We start from the raw sequence: 18,169 nt of genomic DNA, 5'->3' as shown, positions 1-18,169 counted from the left end.
GTTTGAAGCCCCTTTTCCACAGCATGATGTTGGCAGGTATGGGATTCAAAATTATGTTCAATAAAAGGCTGATCACAGGGCTTTGTTTGGCATGTTTGTCAATTGGCATGTACATATACAATGTATTGTCTATATGTGTATAGACCTTTTCAGAAGTATTCTTTTGTTATTCTGCTGCTAGAAGAGCAGCTTTGGCCCTTATTTATTACTCGTCAGTGACTGTATTAACACACATTGCAACAGGAAATACAAAGGGGCCTATTTTGAATGTTTATGTAATGTAATGTTGCGTTAAGTTAGAAAAGGTCTACTGACTGACCATTTTTACCATGTGACATCAGCACTCGCCTTTTTGCCTTAAATGGTCTGGTGAGCCCCAAAGCACGGCTTGATTACACTTTAAGGTGGCGGAATACTGAAAGCGAATGGGACTTGCCATGAAATAGAAACTCAGTATTATACTCCTTGCGGCTTCACCCCAGTTGTAGGTGATCCACCGAGCAGGGTATCCGACTAGTTCGGTTAGCTAGCCGACGCGCGGTGGTTTTCTTAAGAACACGTCTACGTTTGGTTTCTGCTGTCGAGTTTACGCTTGAGTCGGCATGCGGCAGAACTGAATGGCAAAAGTAGAATTAGAAAGTGGCACTCGTGATCATTATGTCGTCGATCAAATACCATCTTTGCTTCTCCTGAATTTCCAAATGAATTAATGTACATAATTAATTTATTCTCTTGCCAGGTCTCACACCTCTGAGGTGCAGGAACAGGAATTGCCTTTTGTCTCATGACCAGTAGGAGTGTCAGCTACAGTATGTTATACATATAGAGTGTTTCAAATAAAACAATTATATATTATCATGTATATTACACAAATATAGATAATATTTTTTTCTTTTCATCACTTTTTGAGCAATAAACACACGTGGGACCGGAACAGCAGGGCAAACTGAGTCATTCTTCCGCACCCCCCAACCCCCAAACCCCCCCCCTTGGAGCGCTGAACATTGCATTGGGTACACATCCGTACAAATAGGTCGTCCCGAGTGGTTTTAAAGGTGACTTTTGTTTACAGTGGCTAATATGTGCTGGGTGCAACAGAGGAGTGCTGGGGAGATGAGGGGCCAACTGTGCTGTCCGCTTGGTGGAAAATAACAGGCAATTTTCTTGTTCGCTTCGGGAGCAGAAGATAGATTTTCGGGGGTTGGAGGGGGGGGAGGGGGGTACCAATCAAGTCAGTTCTTGACACTATAACAAGGCATCCCTCACCAAACCACCGGCCAGGACGAGGACGGCCAGTCCACAGCTGCCGCTGGATGATATCCTTGTTGTACCTGAAACAAGAAGGTATAAAAATGGTGAGGAATATACACAGAGCTGCAACGTTTTGTCTCCTCAAAACCACAGGTTTCCACAGGGGACTCAATGAGGGGAGAGATCATTCTGTGTGGGTATCTGGAGCCGTGCTTGTGACTGAAACAGACGAGACCTTTGACATTTTGTCTTCTGAAAACCAAAGTTACACATGGGACAAAGGAGTGGAGAGATAGTTATTTTGGTTGGGTAACTTGACCTGTGCTTCTAAATGAAACAGACGGCACAGAGAGGGAGAAATACCCACAGCTTCACATTTCTGTTTTAGTTTTTTTTCTTCTTTTGTGTATGTTCTAAAATGAAACAAATGATTAAATGTTCTTTTGTATATATATATATATATATATATATATATATATATATATATATATATATATATATATATATATATATATATATATATATATATATATATATATATATATATGTATAAAAATTATAAAAATACACATTCTCTTGGTATGGAAGGAAACTTGCTCATTATTACAATTTCAGTGTTATGGTAGATACTTCTATGAAATATGTTTTTTTTGCATTCAAAACTCCATATACGGTTGATGAAAGGCTGAGGTTGAGTGGACTATAAGGAGGCGGAGGCAATAAAAAAGCTCTCTTGGGGGAGAAAAAAAGAGAAAGGTTGACTTCTCAGAAACATTATGCAATTTGTGCACATTGTTGGCAATGATCTGTCTTTGAAATTAAATATGCATACAACGCACATTAAATATGTACTACTTCATAGCCCGGGTACGAGAAAGTCGGGCTTCTGATTCGCAGAAGTAAATCCAATTCATATATATTCACACATGAACAGCCACTTCCCTCTCTCCCACACCCACGGAAATACGCCATTGAACCCCACCCCCAAGTAAAGGAAGTACAAACTGCCTTTGAACTGCAATGAAGAGGATTTACACAGGCAGATAGCGTTGTCTCAACCCTTCACGCGGCTGTCGACACTGCAGGCTGTTCTACTTCTCTTTCAGCGGCCCACGCTGGCTAACGACTCCTACGGAACGGGGGCCCTGGAAAAAGTCTTGCACTCATGCTTTGAGGTCCGACACACTACACACGTGTATATTATGTATGTCAGGGGCTTTGTTCTTGGATTGAGAATACACATTATACCAACGCAGCGCTAGAGAGTTAAAAGCACGGAGGAACAGAGAAACAGGAAGGCATTCAGGGCGCTATTAGTCGTGAGTGTCTGAGGGTTTACCTTGAATGAACAAAGGAAAACAGGGATACACCGTCCCGGGGGGAGGGAGAAAAACATCAAAAAGAGGTATAATTGCCAAATTAAGTTGTTTTCTGTCCACCTACAGAAACGGATGGCGAGAGATGCAAGTGAGGCAGAGAGAAAGAGAGAGAGGAGACAGAGAGTGGGAGGAAATAAAAAAAGATATAACCCTCGCCCTGTGAAACAAGGCAGCGTACGGGAAATAGAAAATGAAATATTCACTAAATCACGTTGACATTTACCGGATCCCTCTGTCAGACCGGGCTCAGCAAAGTTCTAAGAGGGTAGAGAATCTTTGTCTGTGTGGGGGGGGGCACCTTTCTTTCGGGGGAATGTAGAGGGTGTGAATGTAGGGGGAACAGGGGGAGCTGAGGACAGGGGGATAGAGGAAGGTGCATAGAGGCGGAGGGCTCTGACCCTTGCCGCCAGATCTCATTTGGCTCGGGTGATTTGGAGAACAGGAGCACCACAGAGGAGCAGCAATCACACCGAGCCAAAACATCCTCTGCATAGAGAATAATTAATCAGCATCCAGCCAGGAGAGCGAGAGGGGGAAAAAGCAGAGGAAATGAGAGAGAGAGGGAGAGTACACTGTAAGAATTAGCATTTTCAACTTCACAGTCACAAGCAATCCAGCTGTGTTGGCTATTTCAATAGACCATTTTCGGCGGAATGAACATTTAACCCAGCAATTTATGACACATCGTCATAATGTGCCAGACCAACCTTTTTCAGTTGTTTTGTTTATTGTTTTTCAGCACCAATGCATCCAGTGATGGAGTCCAAATTAGTGGCCTGGACGCAACGGCAGAATCTTGACCGGGTTGAAGTTGGCAACTAAAATAACATACAATTATGTTTTTATTCTCATAGCTCACATTATACCTTGTCTATTGTGAGTTCTCAATTAACGGAACGGGAAATTAGCTCCATACTAGGCTCTTAACCATATTATGCAATGTGATGTCCCACAGATTGAGGACCATCAAGCCCTTTACAAAGCTCTGCATCAGTAGTTTACCTTATTGTATAAGTGTATTGAAATAGATGCCAATTTCATCAGTGGTTGTGTTACAGTGTTTCTTCAAAAATAACCATTTGTATTAGAGGCCTAATCCATGATCCAACCCTAAACTAATGGTAGACATATTTTAAATTAATATCATGAATGTGATAAATGAATTTATCTAATGTGTTTCATTGTATTTGTTAGTTTTACATAGGTAAGGTGTGCAAACAGTCATATTCTTAATAAAAAGTTCCAAAAGCATGTTTGTTGTTTCATCTACAAGCCAAACTCTACAATAATGTATATGGGGAAGAAAGTAGCCACAGGAAGACACTATCTATGATGGTCTTACACTGGAATCAGTTGTTGATGATGATTGAATATAACATAATAAAACTGTACACTGTACATTGGAATACTGACAAAGCCATACTTGGTAATTTACTGTACAACTGGGTTAGGACATTTGTGGGGGCCAGTTTCGAATTGCAGTCTCCCGTAGGTGTTCTTTGAGAGTGTTTTTGAAAGTGGGTAGTGATTCACATTCCTTTACAGCTTTGGGTAGGGCGTTCCACATTGATGTGGCATAATTGCGAATCGTGTTTAGTCCCTTGTTTGGGCCAAATCTGGGTTTAACATGATTTGTGGAGCTCCCTCTGGTGTTGTGATCGTGGTATTCACTGACCTTTGGGAAGTATTTTGACATGTACATGGGTACCTTGGTCGTGTAGTGTATCTTGTAGACCAGGCCCATTGCAAGTTGCTGTACTCTGTCGTCTACTCTAAGCCATCCTAGGTTGTCAAAGTGGGCAGGGGTGAGGTGGGTTCTAGGAGTCAGGTCAAACAGTAGTCTGACTAGTTTGTTTTGAGATGTTTGTAATTTGGTTTTTAGTGCCTTTGAGGTGCTTTGGTACCATGAGGTGCAAGCATAGTCGTAGTACCCTTGAATGAGTGCTCCTGCCAGAGTCTTCAGGGTATTCTTGTTTACCAGAGAGGAGATCCGGTACAATAATCGAGTTCGTTGGTTGACTTTTTTTTATTACATTGGATGCCATTTTGTCACAGGAAAGATTAGCCTCTAGGATGGAACCCAGGTAGGTAATTTCATCTTTCCTTGTGACAATATTGTCACCCGCTGTAACTGAGAAGCCATCGGTCTTGCTGAGTTTGTTATTTGAACCGAAGAGAATGGACTCTGTTTTGCCCATGTGTAATGATAGTTTGTTATCGGCGAGCCATATGCAGATTTTGCCTAGTTCCGAGCTGAGGGTTTTTTCAACCTGTAACTTGTTCTTAACTGCTGCCCCTTTCTCCTTGCAATCAGCGCTAGTCAACATGGTTTGTGGTCTGTCAACGTGATTTCATTGCTGGGTTAAGTACTTCTATTCTATTCACATAATATGCTTACTTCATATAATCTATTATATCCACATATATGCTGCTTACCACTTGTATCTATTGCTATGTCCGCCCATCACAATCACGCGAGCTGTCTAACGCCTGTCCCGTCTCCCTGTCTCCCTGTGAGTGGCTGTCCCGGAGTGATGACCGAAGTGTTGGACATCCCATGATGAAGACCGGGAGGATGCGACCCTCTCTGCGTGCCCCCCTGTCTCCCTGTCTCCCTGTCTCCGGCTGTCTCGTAGTGATGACCGGAGTGCTGGACGTCCCGTGATGATGACCGGGAGGATGCGACCCTCTCTGCGCCGCCCCCTGTCTCCCTGTCTCCGGCTGTCTCGGAGTGATGACCGAAGTGTTGGACATTGATTGATTGATTGATTGAAAACTTTATTAACAGATTGCAGAATGGGTACAATACAGTACAGCTCAATACACACAATTGTTAAGGGGATGCAGACCAGAGAAAGACTTTCGTCTTGTTTACACCAGGGTCCCCCATTTTCAATTCATCAGGACATATATGACATACATGACATACAGATAGTCAGTACTGCTACATCTATACATTTATGACATACCAGATTTGCAAATACAGTACTGTTTGTGATACAGAAGGAGTCAAGAAAAGGGAGTATATACATTTGACGTAGAAACTGTACATTGGAGGAGGTTGGGTGGGGGGGGTTGGGTACACTGGGATATTGACAACCATACTGGGTAATTTACATTGGAGGTGGTTGGGGGGGGGGGGGGGGGGCACACTGTATAAACAAGCAAAACTGTACATTGAGGGGGGGGAGACTCTGTACCAACAAACAAAATTGTACATTGGACTATTGACAAAACCATACTAGGTAAATGACTGTACATTGGAGGGGGTTGGGTTAGGATATTTACAGGGGCCAGTGTTGAATTGCAGTCTCCCGTAGGTGTCTCTTGAGAGAGGTTTTGAAAGTGGGTAGTGATCCACATTCCTTTACAGCTTTGGGTAGGGCGTTCCACATTGATGTGGCATAATTGCGAAACGTGTTTAGTCCCTTATTTGAGCCGAATCTGGGTTTAACATGATTTGTGGAGCTCCCTCTGGTGTTGTGATCGTGGTATTCACTGACCTTTGGGAAGTATTTTGCCATGTACATGGGTACCTTGGTCGTGTAGTGTATCTTGTAGACCAGGCCCATTGCAAGTTGCTGTACTCTGTCATCTACTCTAAGCCATCCTAGGTTGTCAAAGTGGGCAGGGGTGAGGTGGGTTCTAGGAGTAAGGTCAAGCAGTAGTCTGACCAGTTTGTTTTGAGATGTTTGTAATTTTGTTTTTAGCGCCTTTGAGGTGCTTTGGTACCATGAGGTGCAAGCATAGTCGTAGTACCCCTGAATGAGTGCTCCTGCCAGAGTCTTCAGGGTATTCTTGTTTACCAGAGAGGAGATCCGGTACAAGAATCGAGTTCGTTGGTTGACTTTTTTTATTACATTGGATGCCATTTTGTCACAGGAGAGATTAGCCTCTAGGATGGAACCCAGGTAGGTAATTTCATCTTTCCTTGTGACAATATTGTCACCCACTGTAACTGAGAAGCCGTCGGTCTTGCTGAGTTTGTTATTTGAACCGAAGAGAATGGACTCTGTTTTGCCCATGTGTAATGATAGTTTGTTATCAGCGAGCCATATGCAGATTCTGCCTAGTTCCGAGCTGAGGGTTTTTTCAACCTGTAACTTGTTCTTGTCAGAGACCAGCAGGGCTGAGTCGTCCGCAAACAGGAACAAGTTGCAGTCACAAGCTGACGACATGTCATTTGCATAAATTAGGAACAGTAGCGGTCCTAGTATGCTTCCTTGTGGAACACCACAGCTCACTGTGAGAGGGGGGGATAGGGTACCGTTTACCTCCAAGACCGGGAGGATGCGACCCTCTCTGCGTGCCCCCCTGTCTCCCTGTCTCCGGCTGTCTCGTAGTGATGACCGGAGTGTTGAACGTCCCGTGATCAAGACCGGGAGGACGCGACCCTCTTTGCGCCACCCCTGTGCCTCAAATAGATCCGCTATCAGCTCTATCTTTAATCTTTCAAAATGTTCAGTTGCTATCGCTATCAGCTCTATCTTAATTTTTTTTTAAATGTTCAGTTGCTATCGCATGCACTCACTCATCTGTGTTTCACTACACACATGAGTGCATGCCTACCAACTGTTTTCACTGCAACACTACTATCACCGACATCTAAGAAGGGAGATCCCCTCTTGAATGGCCCTTCTAAGGTTTCTCTCCTCCACATTGCCTGTGGTGCATTTTTTCCTATTGCTAGGTTTTAGTGAGTTTTTCCTTACCTTCGCGTGGGGTATGTCTGGGACCTTATGGTGTTCTTGTTTTGTCGGGCCTTACAAATCAATTTGATTTGATTTGATTCGTCTGGGATCGCTTTCGCAGCAGACGCTCCTTGGCTACAACGGTGGTCAATAATCTTCGCCATCAGCAGTGACTGGTCAGTTCAGGACCGTTTACAACCGGATGTGGTCACTCGTCGGAACGGCTTGTCAAATGACACTCACCGGATATTTCTTCTTGTAACTCGAGACACGAAGCACGCAAGAGGTTGAGTGAGGTGACGATTGAAAGGCGGGAAATTCTACTTTCAAACAATGAAAAATGCAGCCCAGAGTTGGCAGACGAACGCAAAGTGCCGCGACGTGAGCATGAGTGCGTGACAGCCCGCCGTTGGTACATCACCAATTGGTTTTTCTCAATAGCTTGGATGTGTTTTAGGGTGGACTTTTCCTTTAAATACAGATAGAAAATACATCTAAGTCCATCTTTTGCTTGAATCAGAAGAATCTAAAGTATTTCTAGTCATTAATTCAACAAGCTGATGGATTAAAGTTGCTTTTAGATGTTGTAGATGTCAATTCTACTAAAAAAAGGTGACTAAATACTGTAAACTGCTACATTGATGGACATAAAACAGATGGAGAGTAGTGTTGTCCGTTGGTTTGTTTAATGTAAACAGAAACAACAGCTTTGCTAACAGATGTTGACGTATCTGTCCGTTCCAAAAGGTCATCATCCGTTCTGTCCATCAAAACAGTGTGTAGAAAAGCGCTATATAAATGTAATGAATTATTATTATTATTCATTAAATCAGGCGGAGATCATCATGTAGCCAGGCCCTTAGAATTAAGCCCTATACACATGGGACTAGTATTATCTGGGGACCTCTAGTAATTTGGAATAATTATAGAGGTCGTCTGTGGTCTTAATCCTGCACAAATCTGCCATGTCCATATCATTTGTAAAGTAAAAATTATTACACTAATTACCTACCATAATTTGGTGAACACAGAGGTCATCTGATAATATTAGTGCGAATCGACATCTCAGTAATTTGTGTCTTAATTGTTTTTTGGTAGTATTACACAGGATGGTTTTCAATGCATTTTCAGTGGGAACTTCCAAGCTGCAGCACCTCAGCATGCCGACAGTTGCTTTTTGAAAAATATATTTTCATCCAAAATAGGTGACCACGCCCAGTGCTTCCGACCACAAATTGTGTAAAATCACAATAAAGATTTTTTTTGTCTTTTGTTGTTTTTAGTTTTTTTCATATTATCACAGTTTGAATGTTTAAGAACATGCTTACTATAAAAACAGTTATAGTATATATAATAGTACAATTCCTTTGTTTAACCTCTTAACACATTCCCTGCCAACTTATATCCATCAATATAGCCAGTCTGCCACCACTATAAGCCTATGGAGATGTTCACCTTCTTTGCAGGGCTATAACTTTTTTAATTGTATTGCTAAATTGACATTACTATGGACCATTCAACATCGATTATCTATCGTGTAGGAACGCTATACTTTTTCATCTGACGGCCGGATGAATTTAATCTACGCACACCTCCCACTTCCTGTTGTTCCGAGTGTAACTCGCCCGACCATCCACCAGGCGGCGGTATTGAGCCGTCGTTGTATTGAGCCGTAGGGTCCAGCTGCAGCGCCGGAGGTGTATATATGAATTATGAATGCCATGGCGAAAAAATGAAATATTGATCTCAATATCGCTGTACAGCGTGGTCTGGCGGTCAAAGCATGGCGGGCAATAACGTGTTACAGCGTGAATGGCGGTGGATGTGTTAACAGGCGCCCCAAAAGTGGCCATTTTTGTTTTCATTTTTGAGGACTGCATACTTTTTATACTTATAGCACATGCATAAGCCTGCTCTCTTTTGGAAGATAACATTCTGAAGTTTCTGATACACTAAAGAAAGATCACTTTTAGTGCTAATGAAATAGAGTAACATAGGTCTGAACTTGAGTTGTAGAAAAACGTGTTACTCACTGGGTCATTAGCCTTAAGTCTTGTGTAGTACATGTCCAAATCTCATCTGTTCAGAAATGAGTGATTATGAGTGATTTTGGTAAACTAAACAAAAGGAAAAAAAGCTCTGCAGGTTTTAGTTTTATCATTGACTCCAATGCATTCCGCGTTTTTTTCTCTTCCTGTTTTCGCTTGTGACTTTTCACCTAGATCCCTGATTTGCTCATCCCCACGTGGGGTATCATTGGAAAGCCACACTCATTGGTTACAACTCTTTCTAGTAATTTCCGAGATCGCCAAATGATTGACAGAGCTAGAGCCTCAGGAGTCGGGGTGGTATTCGAAGAAAAAAAAGTGTCACCGCATTTAACGGCGTAATTAGATCAATACAGTCCTTAAGTAATGTTGCATTTCTATTTCAAATGTAGCCAATAGTAAAGACCCATATCAAAACAGCAGTCAAAGTATATTTCAGCACTACGTTTGTTTACCAATGATTGTAAGTGTTATTAGCTAAATAAGCTTGTAAAAAAATCTCTGCCGCAGAAGCCGGAAGAATTCGACGCGAGAAGAAGAAATCGTAGTCCTAAGAAGGAGCAGACCCCGGGCTTTCGATTGGCGTCTAGATTGAATAAAACTACACTAGCCACTGATTCAGATGCCACTAACAGACATTTTGAACATCTCTTGGTCCATATATGGGCATATGTGCATGCCGTGAAGGATCGGATTCCCCGATCTGCATGCATCAGCCCCACTCTCCTCCGTAGTCTCATTTAACAAGGCTAATGTTTTTTTCCTCAGATGCGGAGTGATAGAATCATAGCTGTGGATATATACGCCCATTAAACCATGGCTATGGACCAATCATATTGCTTGATTTGAGCTACCCGTTTTATAATGGGCTTTAGAATATCTTTATTTGCATATGCTAGGATTAACATTTAACTCATCTTAATCATTTAGGAGCAGTGGGCGTCCACAGTCGGGCGCCTGGGGACCAACTCCAATTCGAATGTTCAATTCTAATCAAGGTCTACGATAGGAGTAGGTAGCATGCATGGTGTGGGAGGAAAATGGAGCACTTGGAGGAAAGCCCATGTGAACATGGGGAGAACATATAAACACCACACAGAAAGCTCCCAACCCTGGGTTTGAACCAAGGACCTTCTTGCTGCGAGGTAACAGCACTAACCACTGCGCCAACATGCCGGCGTTATTATTCGTACGTGTTTTTTAGTTGTAAGAACGCTTACTTCAAAATCAAGTGGATAAAGTCAATTAGACTAATGCAGCCACACAATTACTTTGGTATTCATCAAAGTCATACTGTGTTTTTTGTTGCTGGTGTTCCCATACTAATGTTGCAGTTATTAGGGATTTAATCAAATTTATTTAACTGAACTACAGGTAAATTGTGTTATTTTTTTAACAGTGGGCAGTGGTCACAAACTGGCAGTGGAAACTGTTCTGCTCAGTGCTGCATTTAGAATAATGACTATCTCCTTCAGAGCCATTCATGGTTGAAAAATGAGCCCAACTGAATTAAGTGATAACCGTCAGAAGAAATTATTTGACAGATATTAGTCTATAAAAGTCATGAATAAGAGACGTCTGATTTAAAATGTCATAAAAGGTCATAACTCTGGGATTACCCAATTGAACTTTAACTTAAATATGATTTAAACTGTCCACCAGTATATCACTTGCGGTTCATAACGATTGCTGTATTGTTTCGCCCAACAGGACAACGACTTAATTCTGCTACCACTAATCACTCAGTGGACCACCTTACACTTAGTAACCTTAGTAACATTAGGCGTGTGACTTGGGAATGACTTGGCAAGTGTATGGTGATTGGTCCAGACGTGTCAGACCTAAGTGTGCTCAGCTGTGCGGGGCTAGAGAGACAGATGCCATAAATGCCAGAGTCAACCTTGTATTGTAGTTTAAATACGGAATTCCCTTTCAGAACAGTCTCATGATTCTAGCTTAAGTATATAAAGTTCACTATTGGCCATTTTACCAGTCATTGTCAACCGAGAAAGGCAGAAGCACAATCAGCTATATTATAAGAGATGTTCCACTAATGTTGCTGTATTCAACCATGTTCCACTAATGTTGCTGTATTCAATATGTTCCACTAATGTTGCTGTATTCACCCATGTTCCTAATTCACCCATCCCACTAATGGCTGCTCTCCGTACCAGTGGAGTTCACCAGCTTCTTGGTACAAAGCAGGTAAAAGACACCATAGACTCTTATCGACAGCCGCAGACCCACCATCCCCCCACCAATGAGTGCCAGGATATTTGTCCACAACCACTCCAAGGCTCCAGTGGGGTTAACAGTGATGTTCAGTGTTGGGCTTTGGCCACTTCACAACCCCTAGACGTTTCCCTTCACAACCCCTAGACATTCCCATCATGACCCATAGACGTTTCCCTTCTCAACCCCAAGACATTCCCATCATGACCCCTAGACGTTTCCCTTCTCAACCCCAAGACATTCCCGTCATGACCCCTAGACGTTTCCCTTCTCAACCCCAAGACATTCCCGTCATGACCCCTAGACGTTTCCCTTCTCAACCCCTAGACCAGGGGTGGCCAACCCGCGGCTCGCGGCACTTCCATCCAAAAAAATTATAATAAATTAGATTTTTCTTTTACTTTTCTTTTTTTACTTTTTCACTCATTCCATAAGGACGTAGAATAATTTTTTTTTAATGGTCCATTTGCATGTTCTTGGTATCTGAATCTAGGGACATATATGGATCAGTGTCAGAAATAGTGTGTCTGTTACTAGGCTTGAGTAAATTGTAATGAACCAAAGGAGAATATCAATTCTATTTAAAACTATTTTTTTTTTTATCTTTGACTGTGAATAACACCATGCTAATGTAACGGGGAAGCCCGTGGGTATGTCCACAGTCACGGAAACAGGTGTGTTGACGAGTGACTGTGGCAGTGCGGGCTGGTAAATTAAACTCACTTCCCCATAACAGGGTTAACAGACGCATAGGTACGGTAGTTAGGAGTGAATTCACTTCTTAGTGCAGCGGCCTGTGTTGTTGCCTGCGGACGCGGGAGCCCCCTGTTCGACTCCCCCTCGGGACATTCTCATTTAACATCAAACACAACGCAGACCCAGTATGATCCGTCACACTAAAATTGACCAGACCTGAAAAATCTAAGCAAATGAATAAAGGGAAGATGATTAAACAGAAGGTTTTGTAGATACAGTACTGAATTCTGCCATCTTTTTTATAATGTAAATTTCTCCACCATTTTTCATTGTATTGCAACACCGTTTTTGCAAGACGTTGACAGAAAGGTAGCGAAACTAACTGCATTCTGTTTTCTGGCAATAACGTTCAGGTTTGTGGGAGATAATCCCAAAAAATAAAAGAAATAAAAAAGTAAATCCAGAAGTCAGATGATTGACAGGAGCTGGGTAGGGTAGTTTTTCGAAATTCGAAAGCCCTGAATCTCTTCCTTCAAAAGACTACACTCACTTTTGGCTGTGCCACTTCCTCCTGTCAATATGCGCCGGTTTCCGAATCAATGCCCTGAGATTTCTATAATCTTATATTTCACTAATAACAGTTAAAATCATTGGTAAACAAACGTAATGCTGAAAATATACACTTTTACTGTATATCTCGGGCTTAAGAGGTTAACCCTGTGAGGCCCAAATTAAAAAGACATTAGCAACTTCAGAGGCCAGAGGGTGGGACATATAAACACATTTACTATCAAATAGCATTGTGAGGCTGAACAACAGGACCAATTGACTATACATGTGCTTAAATTTTTTTAAATAAACATTATTTTTTTAAATGGCTAAAAGTGATTTTGTAATTTTGCAACCGTGGGTCTCACATGGTACTTTTAACCCTGTGAGGCCCAAATAAAAAAGCAACTTCAGAGGCCAGAGGGTGAGACCTATAAACACATGAAGGGTGCCGTGACTGAAAGAAAAGGTTGAGAAACGCTGGTATATGGTGTGGCTCTTTGTGTTACCACAGTAATTTTTGTGGCTCTTAGTCTCTGACTGGTTGGCCACCCCTGCCCTAGACGTTTCCCTTCTCAACCCCTAGACGTTTCCCTTCTCAACCCCTAGACGTTTGTTTCCCTTCTCAACCCCTAGACGTTTCCCTTCTCAACCCCTAGACGTTTCCCTTCTCAATCCCTAGACATTTCCCTTCTCAATCCCTAGACGTTTCCCTTCTCAATCCCTAGACGTTTCCAAGCCAGATGGGGCTTCTGTGAGTCATGTTTGTTTTGTTAATTTACAACGAATGGAACAGAAAGTGCAACCACTCTAGTTCCAGTACAGAGTAAAAGGCTTGTTCGTGCTTCAGTGATGCTCTGTATTTGAACGCATTCTACCTAAAGTTAGCTTATGAAGAACAGGCTTAAGTTGCTTAAAGATCCCCTCCACACATGCTTTTAACACTTTTGTATATTGAACAAATTAGTTTGGTATGGTTTTTCCACCCAAAATGTTGAATAAACTACTGAATATGGCTTAGCAGGATCTAGATGAAGGCTCACCCCCCCCCCCCCCCCCCCCCCCCCCCCGTCACGTTAGCATTTCACGTTAGTAGTTAGCATTACGTGGATGACAGTGTGGGGCCATGTTCGCAATATTATTTACGTCACACAGGCGGCTCAGATTTTGAGGAAGTACAGAGAAGTGGAAGAATGTGAAAGGGGAGCTCTGGTGACAAGTTCTGCACAAATAACAATCTAGGTATTATTCAAAGTCGTGCCTCCAAAAAATCTAACAAGGCAAGGGTTGTGCTCTAATGGTAATGGAATCAACATTACCTGACTGAGTCCATATTTGTATTCTTCGAGTGTGTGTGTGCGTGTGTGGATGGGGGGGGTCTGACTCAGGGGATATTATGTGTATTTGGCTACGGTCACCCTAGCCGCGCTTTGAGAAAACAACACTGCCAGGACCAATGCAGGCAGAGCCGTGATCTAACAACAGCTGACAACACTAGCGGGGGAGTAACTGAGCAGCTGCAGCCCCCGTCCACCAGGCCGTGCCGATGTTGCCCCCATCTGGCAAGTGACACCTTCTTTATTTTTTTTACTGAAGCAGCAATGTGGGGGACGGAATATATACCCACATTCTCTCTCTCACAAGGTTTCATTTCAATCTAACCTGGTTCACCTGAGGGTAGCTCGTCAGCCTCAGACCTGCACCCTACGGTATGGAAGCCCTACACTCCCCCCAGACCTAACAACTTTCCGCTGAAGGTAGCTAAGGTGGACAGGAGCAGCCAATAAGCAGGCGTTTATCAGTGTCAGACACACCACACCGGGAACTCGCTGCAACACAATTGTCAGCATAATTTTTTTGGCCGCCTCATAATCTCCCGCTGTGCAGCCCTAGGGGATTATTCAAGTTTCTTTTCTTTCTTTTTTTCTATTCAGTTGCGAGTAATGTGTTTCTCTGTGGGTGTGCGTGTGTTTTCTGCCTCGGGGCGCATACAGGGTTATCTCTGGCGGACCGTGAATGACATCAATTAGAACTAGTTGACCGGTAGCGGGGAATGATTGGCAGGTGCAGATGAAGACAAAAAAACTGTACCATTACAGCATATTTTTGTGGTCGGCAAGATAATAAAATAAAAATAATATGGTAGAGAGTCAATTAAATTCCATTCGCATTGCTCTCTCTCACTCATTCATCTGCATTATACATGAGTATAATGGATACTATTGAGTATGTGACATTTATAGTATGTGACATTTCTTTAAATGATCTGAATACCATTATTGCCTGGGAGTCTCAGGAGTCTGAGTTGACAAGGGCATGGGACTTAAGTATAGAATGGTCTTACGATCAAATGTGCTCTTGCCCGGTGCACAGAACATCAACTTAAAGGAAATCGCTTCGGTGATCCAAATGTAAACTAATTAGTTAGCTGTCATCTTTGTTTTGACTTGCGACATCAGCGCAGGTGACTTCCACACATTTCATGTGTGTTTTCTTTTTTCTCAACTTAAAGGAACACGGCAACATTGTGGGAAATGCGTTTACCATCTTCTCCATCTTCTTGGTACCAATTTCCTCTCCGTGGATACGGACCAGCTAGCCCAGCTGTTGGCCAAAAATACCTCTCCCAGAGTTTTAAGCTAGGCTCAGTGGTCCATAAACGCTTCCATTCATTTGTGCTAAGCTAGGCTATCTTGCAGCTGGATACCTTTCTACTCATACCTTCTTGTCTAAGAAGACAAGAATGTTGACATGTTCCCTTAATTAAGTTAGATTGTGTTTCACCTTTCTTTTATTCATAAAATTTCGGTTTCCCTTACTTCCCTGATTGTTCCCCTACTACTGGCTTGCTTATTGTCAGCATCTTTGGGTTATGCAAAAGCGCTATATAAATAAAATGAATTATTATCCTTCATACAGTGCTTTCACTTTTCACAGACACCTGGACAATCCAACACACATAAGCCAGCAAACAGTGTCTAACCTGAGGCTGAGCCGGTGTTGTGTTTAGCTGACGTGTGAGAGCTAGAGGTGGAGTCCACCCTCTGGTCTGGGCTGGTGCTGTCCTGACCCAGGGACGAACTGGACTTCCTGGGCTTCTTGTCGGTCAGGTGGAGTGGGGAGGTCTTCTTGGGCTCCAGCGGTGGCCGGCGTGGCTTGGCGGTGGCGTTGACCTTCAGCCACGCCTGGGCTTTGTACTCCACGATCTCTCCGTAGTTGGCGCGTGTCACCCGGCACTCGTACAGGCCCTCGTCACTCTTCCCCACTCTGGAGATCTGCAGCTTGTGGGAGATATCGTTGCCCTGGACCTTCACCGTCTATCAGTAAAGTAAAGGACACAGCTTTGTAAAAAATAAACGAATGTTACAAACCACCAAATATTTAAAGTATTTCTACCCATGTGTACTTGCAATGTATTTTTGGTACTTATCATGTGCTTTCATCTACTGATTGTGACACTAATTCAAAGCACTGGCCATTAATATGATGTAAGTGTAATGTATGGACAATTAAAAAAGCTGAGATGGATATCAAACTTAAGTTGTACTTTAGTAAAGTTATTAAAAGTGTACTATCTTGTTAAGAAAAAGTAACCAAAAATACATCAAAGGTATAGTTGCAATACATTTAAGCACATCCTAAGTGCAACTTTTAACACACTAAGTACGATGTAAGTGGTTTCAATTGAACACAACTTGAGTAAATACATAAAGAGTATACTAAACTAAAGCATACAAAGTATAGTTTCAGAAAATATACTTAGGTATACATTTATTTTACTTGGATAACAAGACAGAGAATATAAACTAAACTAAGATACAGTGTTTCTGTGGATACGTTTACCATAATGTATGATACATGGTATGGGCGAGCAGTCGCCAGGTAATCCGGAGGTTCCCGGTTTGATTCCCGCTCCTCTCTGGCAGCGTGTCAAAGTGTCCTTGAGCAAGACACTTAACCCCTTATTGCTCCCAATGAGCAGGTTGGCACCTTGCATGTCGTGTGTGAATGTGTGAGTGAATGGGTAAAATGTAAGGAAAATATTGTAAAGCGCTTTGGAGAAAAGCGCTATATAAATGCACCATTTACCATAATGTATGATAGCTAAGATAAATAAGTACCTCCTCACTAATGTACTAATCAAACTTCTCTCTTTGGATTGGTGTTCTGTGTACCCAGAGAATTTGAATCACAGCAGCTGTCACACCAAAAAGTAAACAGACAAATAAACTAGCCTATAAAGAGGAGTGACTGGGACAGGTCAAGGTTATGATGTGGTGGTGAGCTATAGTAGTCATCCGGACACGCTATTCAACTTACACTTATCTTTGTCCCCTCATCGTCCGGATCAGGCTCTGGCATCATTTCCATCTGGGAATATAGAAATGGAGAGAGAGAGAGAGAAATAGAGAGAGAGAGGGGGGGGGGGTTAGAGAGCGAACAACATTTGCAAAGTGACAGTGGGGTAGCTCTCAAAGAGAGTGCCCTTTTTACAGGAAATGTTTTCCCGGAATCTGCTTCATTCTAGTACAGCAATAGGAGTCAATGAGACAAGCCTATATCTTTCCTGAAATGGCGGAGAGCACTCTCAACTCCAAACCGATCCCCTGCTAAAGCCTACGCAGGGGCCACGATCCATCCATTGTCGCCGATGGCTATAAATCTTTGATATAGCAACATCAATATACGCTTTGTTGTGGTGATGGAGAGACTGAATGCATGCCACTATTCAACCCCTCGAAATAGACCACCCAGGAATGTCACCCTTGTCACCATTCTGATGTATCTGGATTCCACGGGGCGGTATTGTATGGGGATTAGATTTAAGGAAGTCTATCAATTTAGCAGGCGAGTCGAGGAAAAAGCCGAGTTGAAACCGGAACGTTCAATGACAAAACTGACACGTGCTCGAAACGAATTACGTCTCAAAAGACCCACGTCGATCACTCCAATAAAGGCGATATCCACCCCCATGTAAAAGCTTATGACAAATTATATAACCCTAAAATAGCTTTTTGGATGTGAAATGCACATAAAAGCGGGGGAAAAGCACAAAAAGATATCAAGAACACTGCAGGTTTGGGTTAAAAAATGCCCCCTATTCCAGCCCCGGTGGCGAGATTCTGGCACAACGGCAAACACTCAGCCCACAGCCTACATCATGGACTTGGCATTGATTTTAGAGGGTATAATTTATTTATCCTGCAGCCGATGCCAAATGGACACATGGCCGATGGGAAAAAAAGAAGACAAATTAAAAAAGTGTGCTGACTGCATAGCCGTTGAGCCACAGTGCCACGCGGTAGAAAAAGCCTACGGAGGA

General features: G+C 42.6%; 1 protein-coding gene across 1 annotated transcript in view; it reads right to left on the bottom strand.

Moving 5' to 3' along the window:
• Positions 1-1,245: 1,245 nt before the first annotated feature.
• The window catches only part of vstm2a (V-set and transmembrane domain containing 2A), a gene marked incomplete at both ends in the record, with an annotated part of 88,844 nt that continues 71,920 nt past the window's right edge, over positions 1,246-18,169 (bottom strand). The window contains 3 exons of the mRNA XM_084325775.1: positions 1,246-1,331; positions 15,830-16,163; positions 17,167-17,217. Coding sequence (XP_084181901.1) covers positions 1,246-1,331; positions 15,830-16,163; positions 17,167-17,217 — 471 coding nt within the window. The remainder of the gene's footprint in view (positions 1,332-15,829; positions 16,164-17,166; positions 17,218-18,169) is intronic.

Source organism: Notolepis coatsorum (assembly GCF_963971535.1).
Source record: "Notolepis coatsorum genome assembly, chromosome: 12".
Classification (NCBI taxonomy): Eukaryota; Metazoa; Chordata; class Actinopteri; order Aulopiformes; family Paralepididae; genus Notolepis; species Notolepis coatsorum.
The sequence above is the reverse complement of the archived record's forward strand: the minus strand, read 5'-3'. Positions and strand labels throughout refer to the sequence as shown.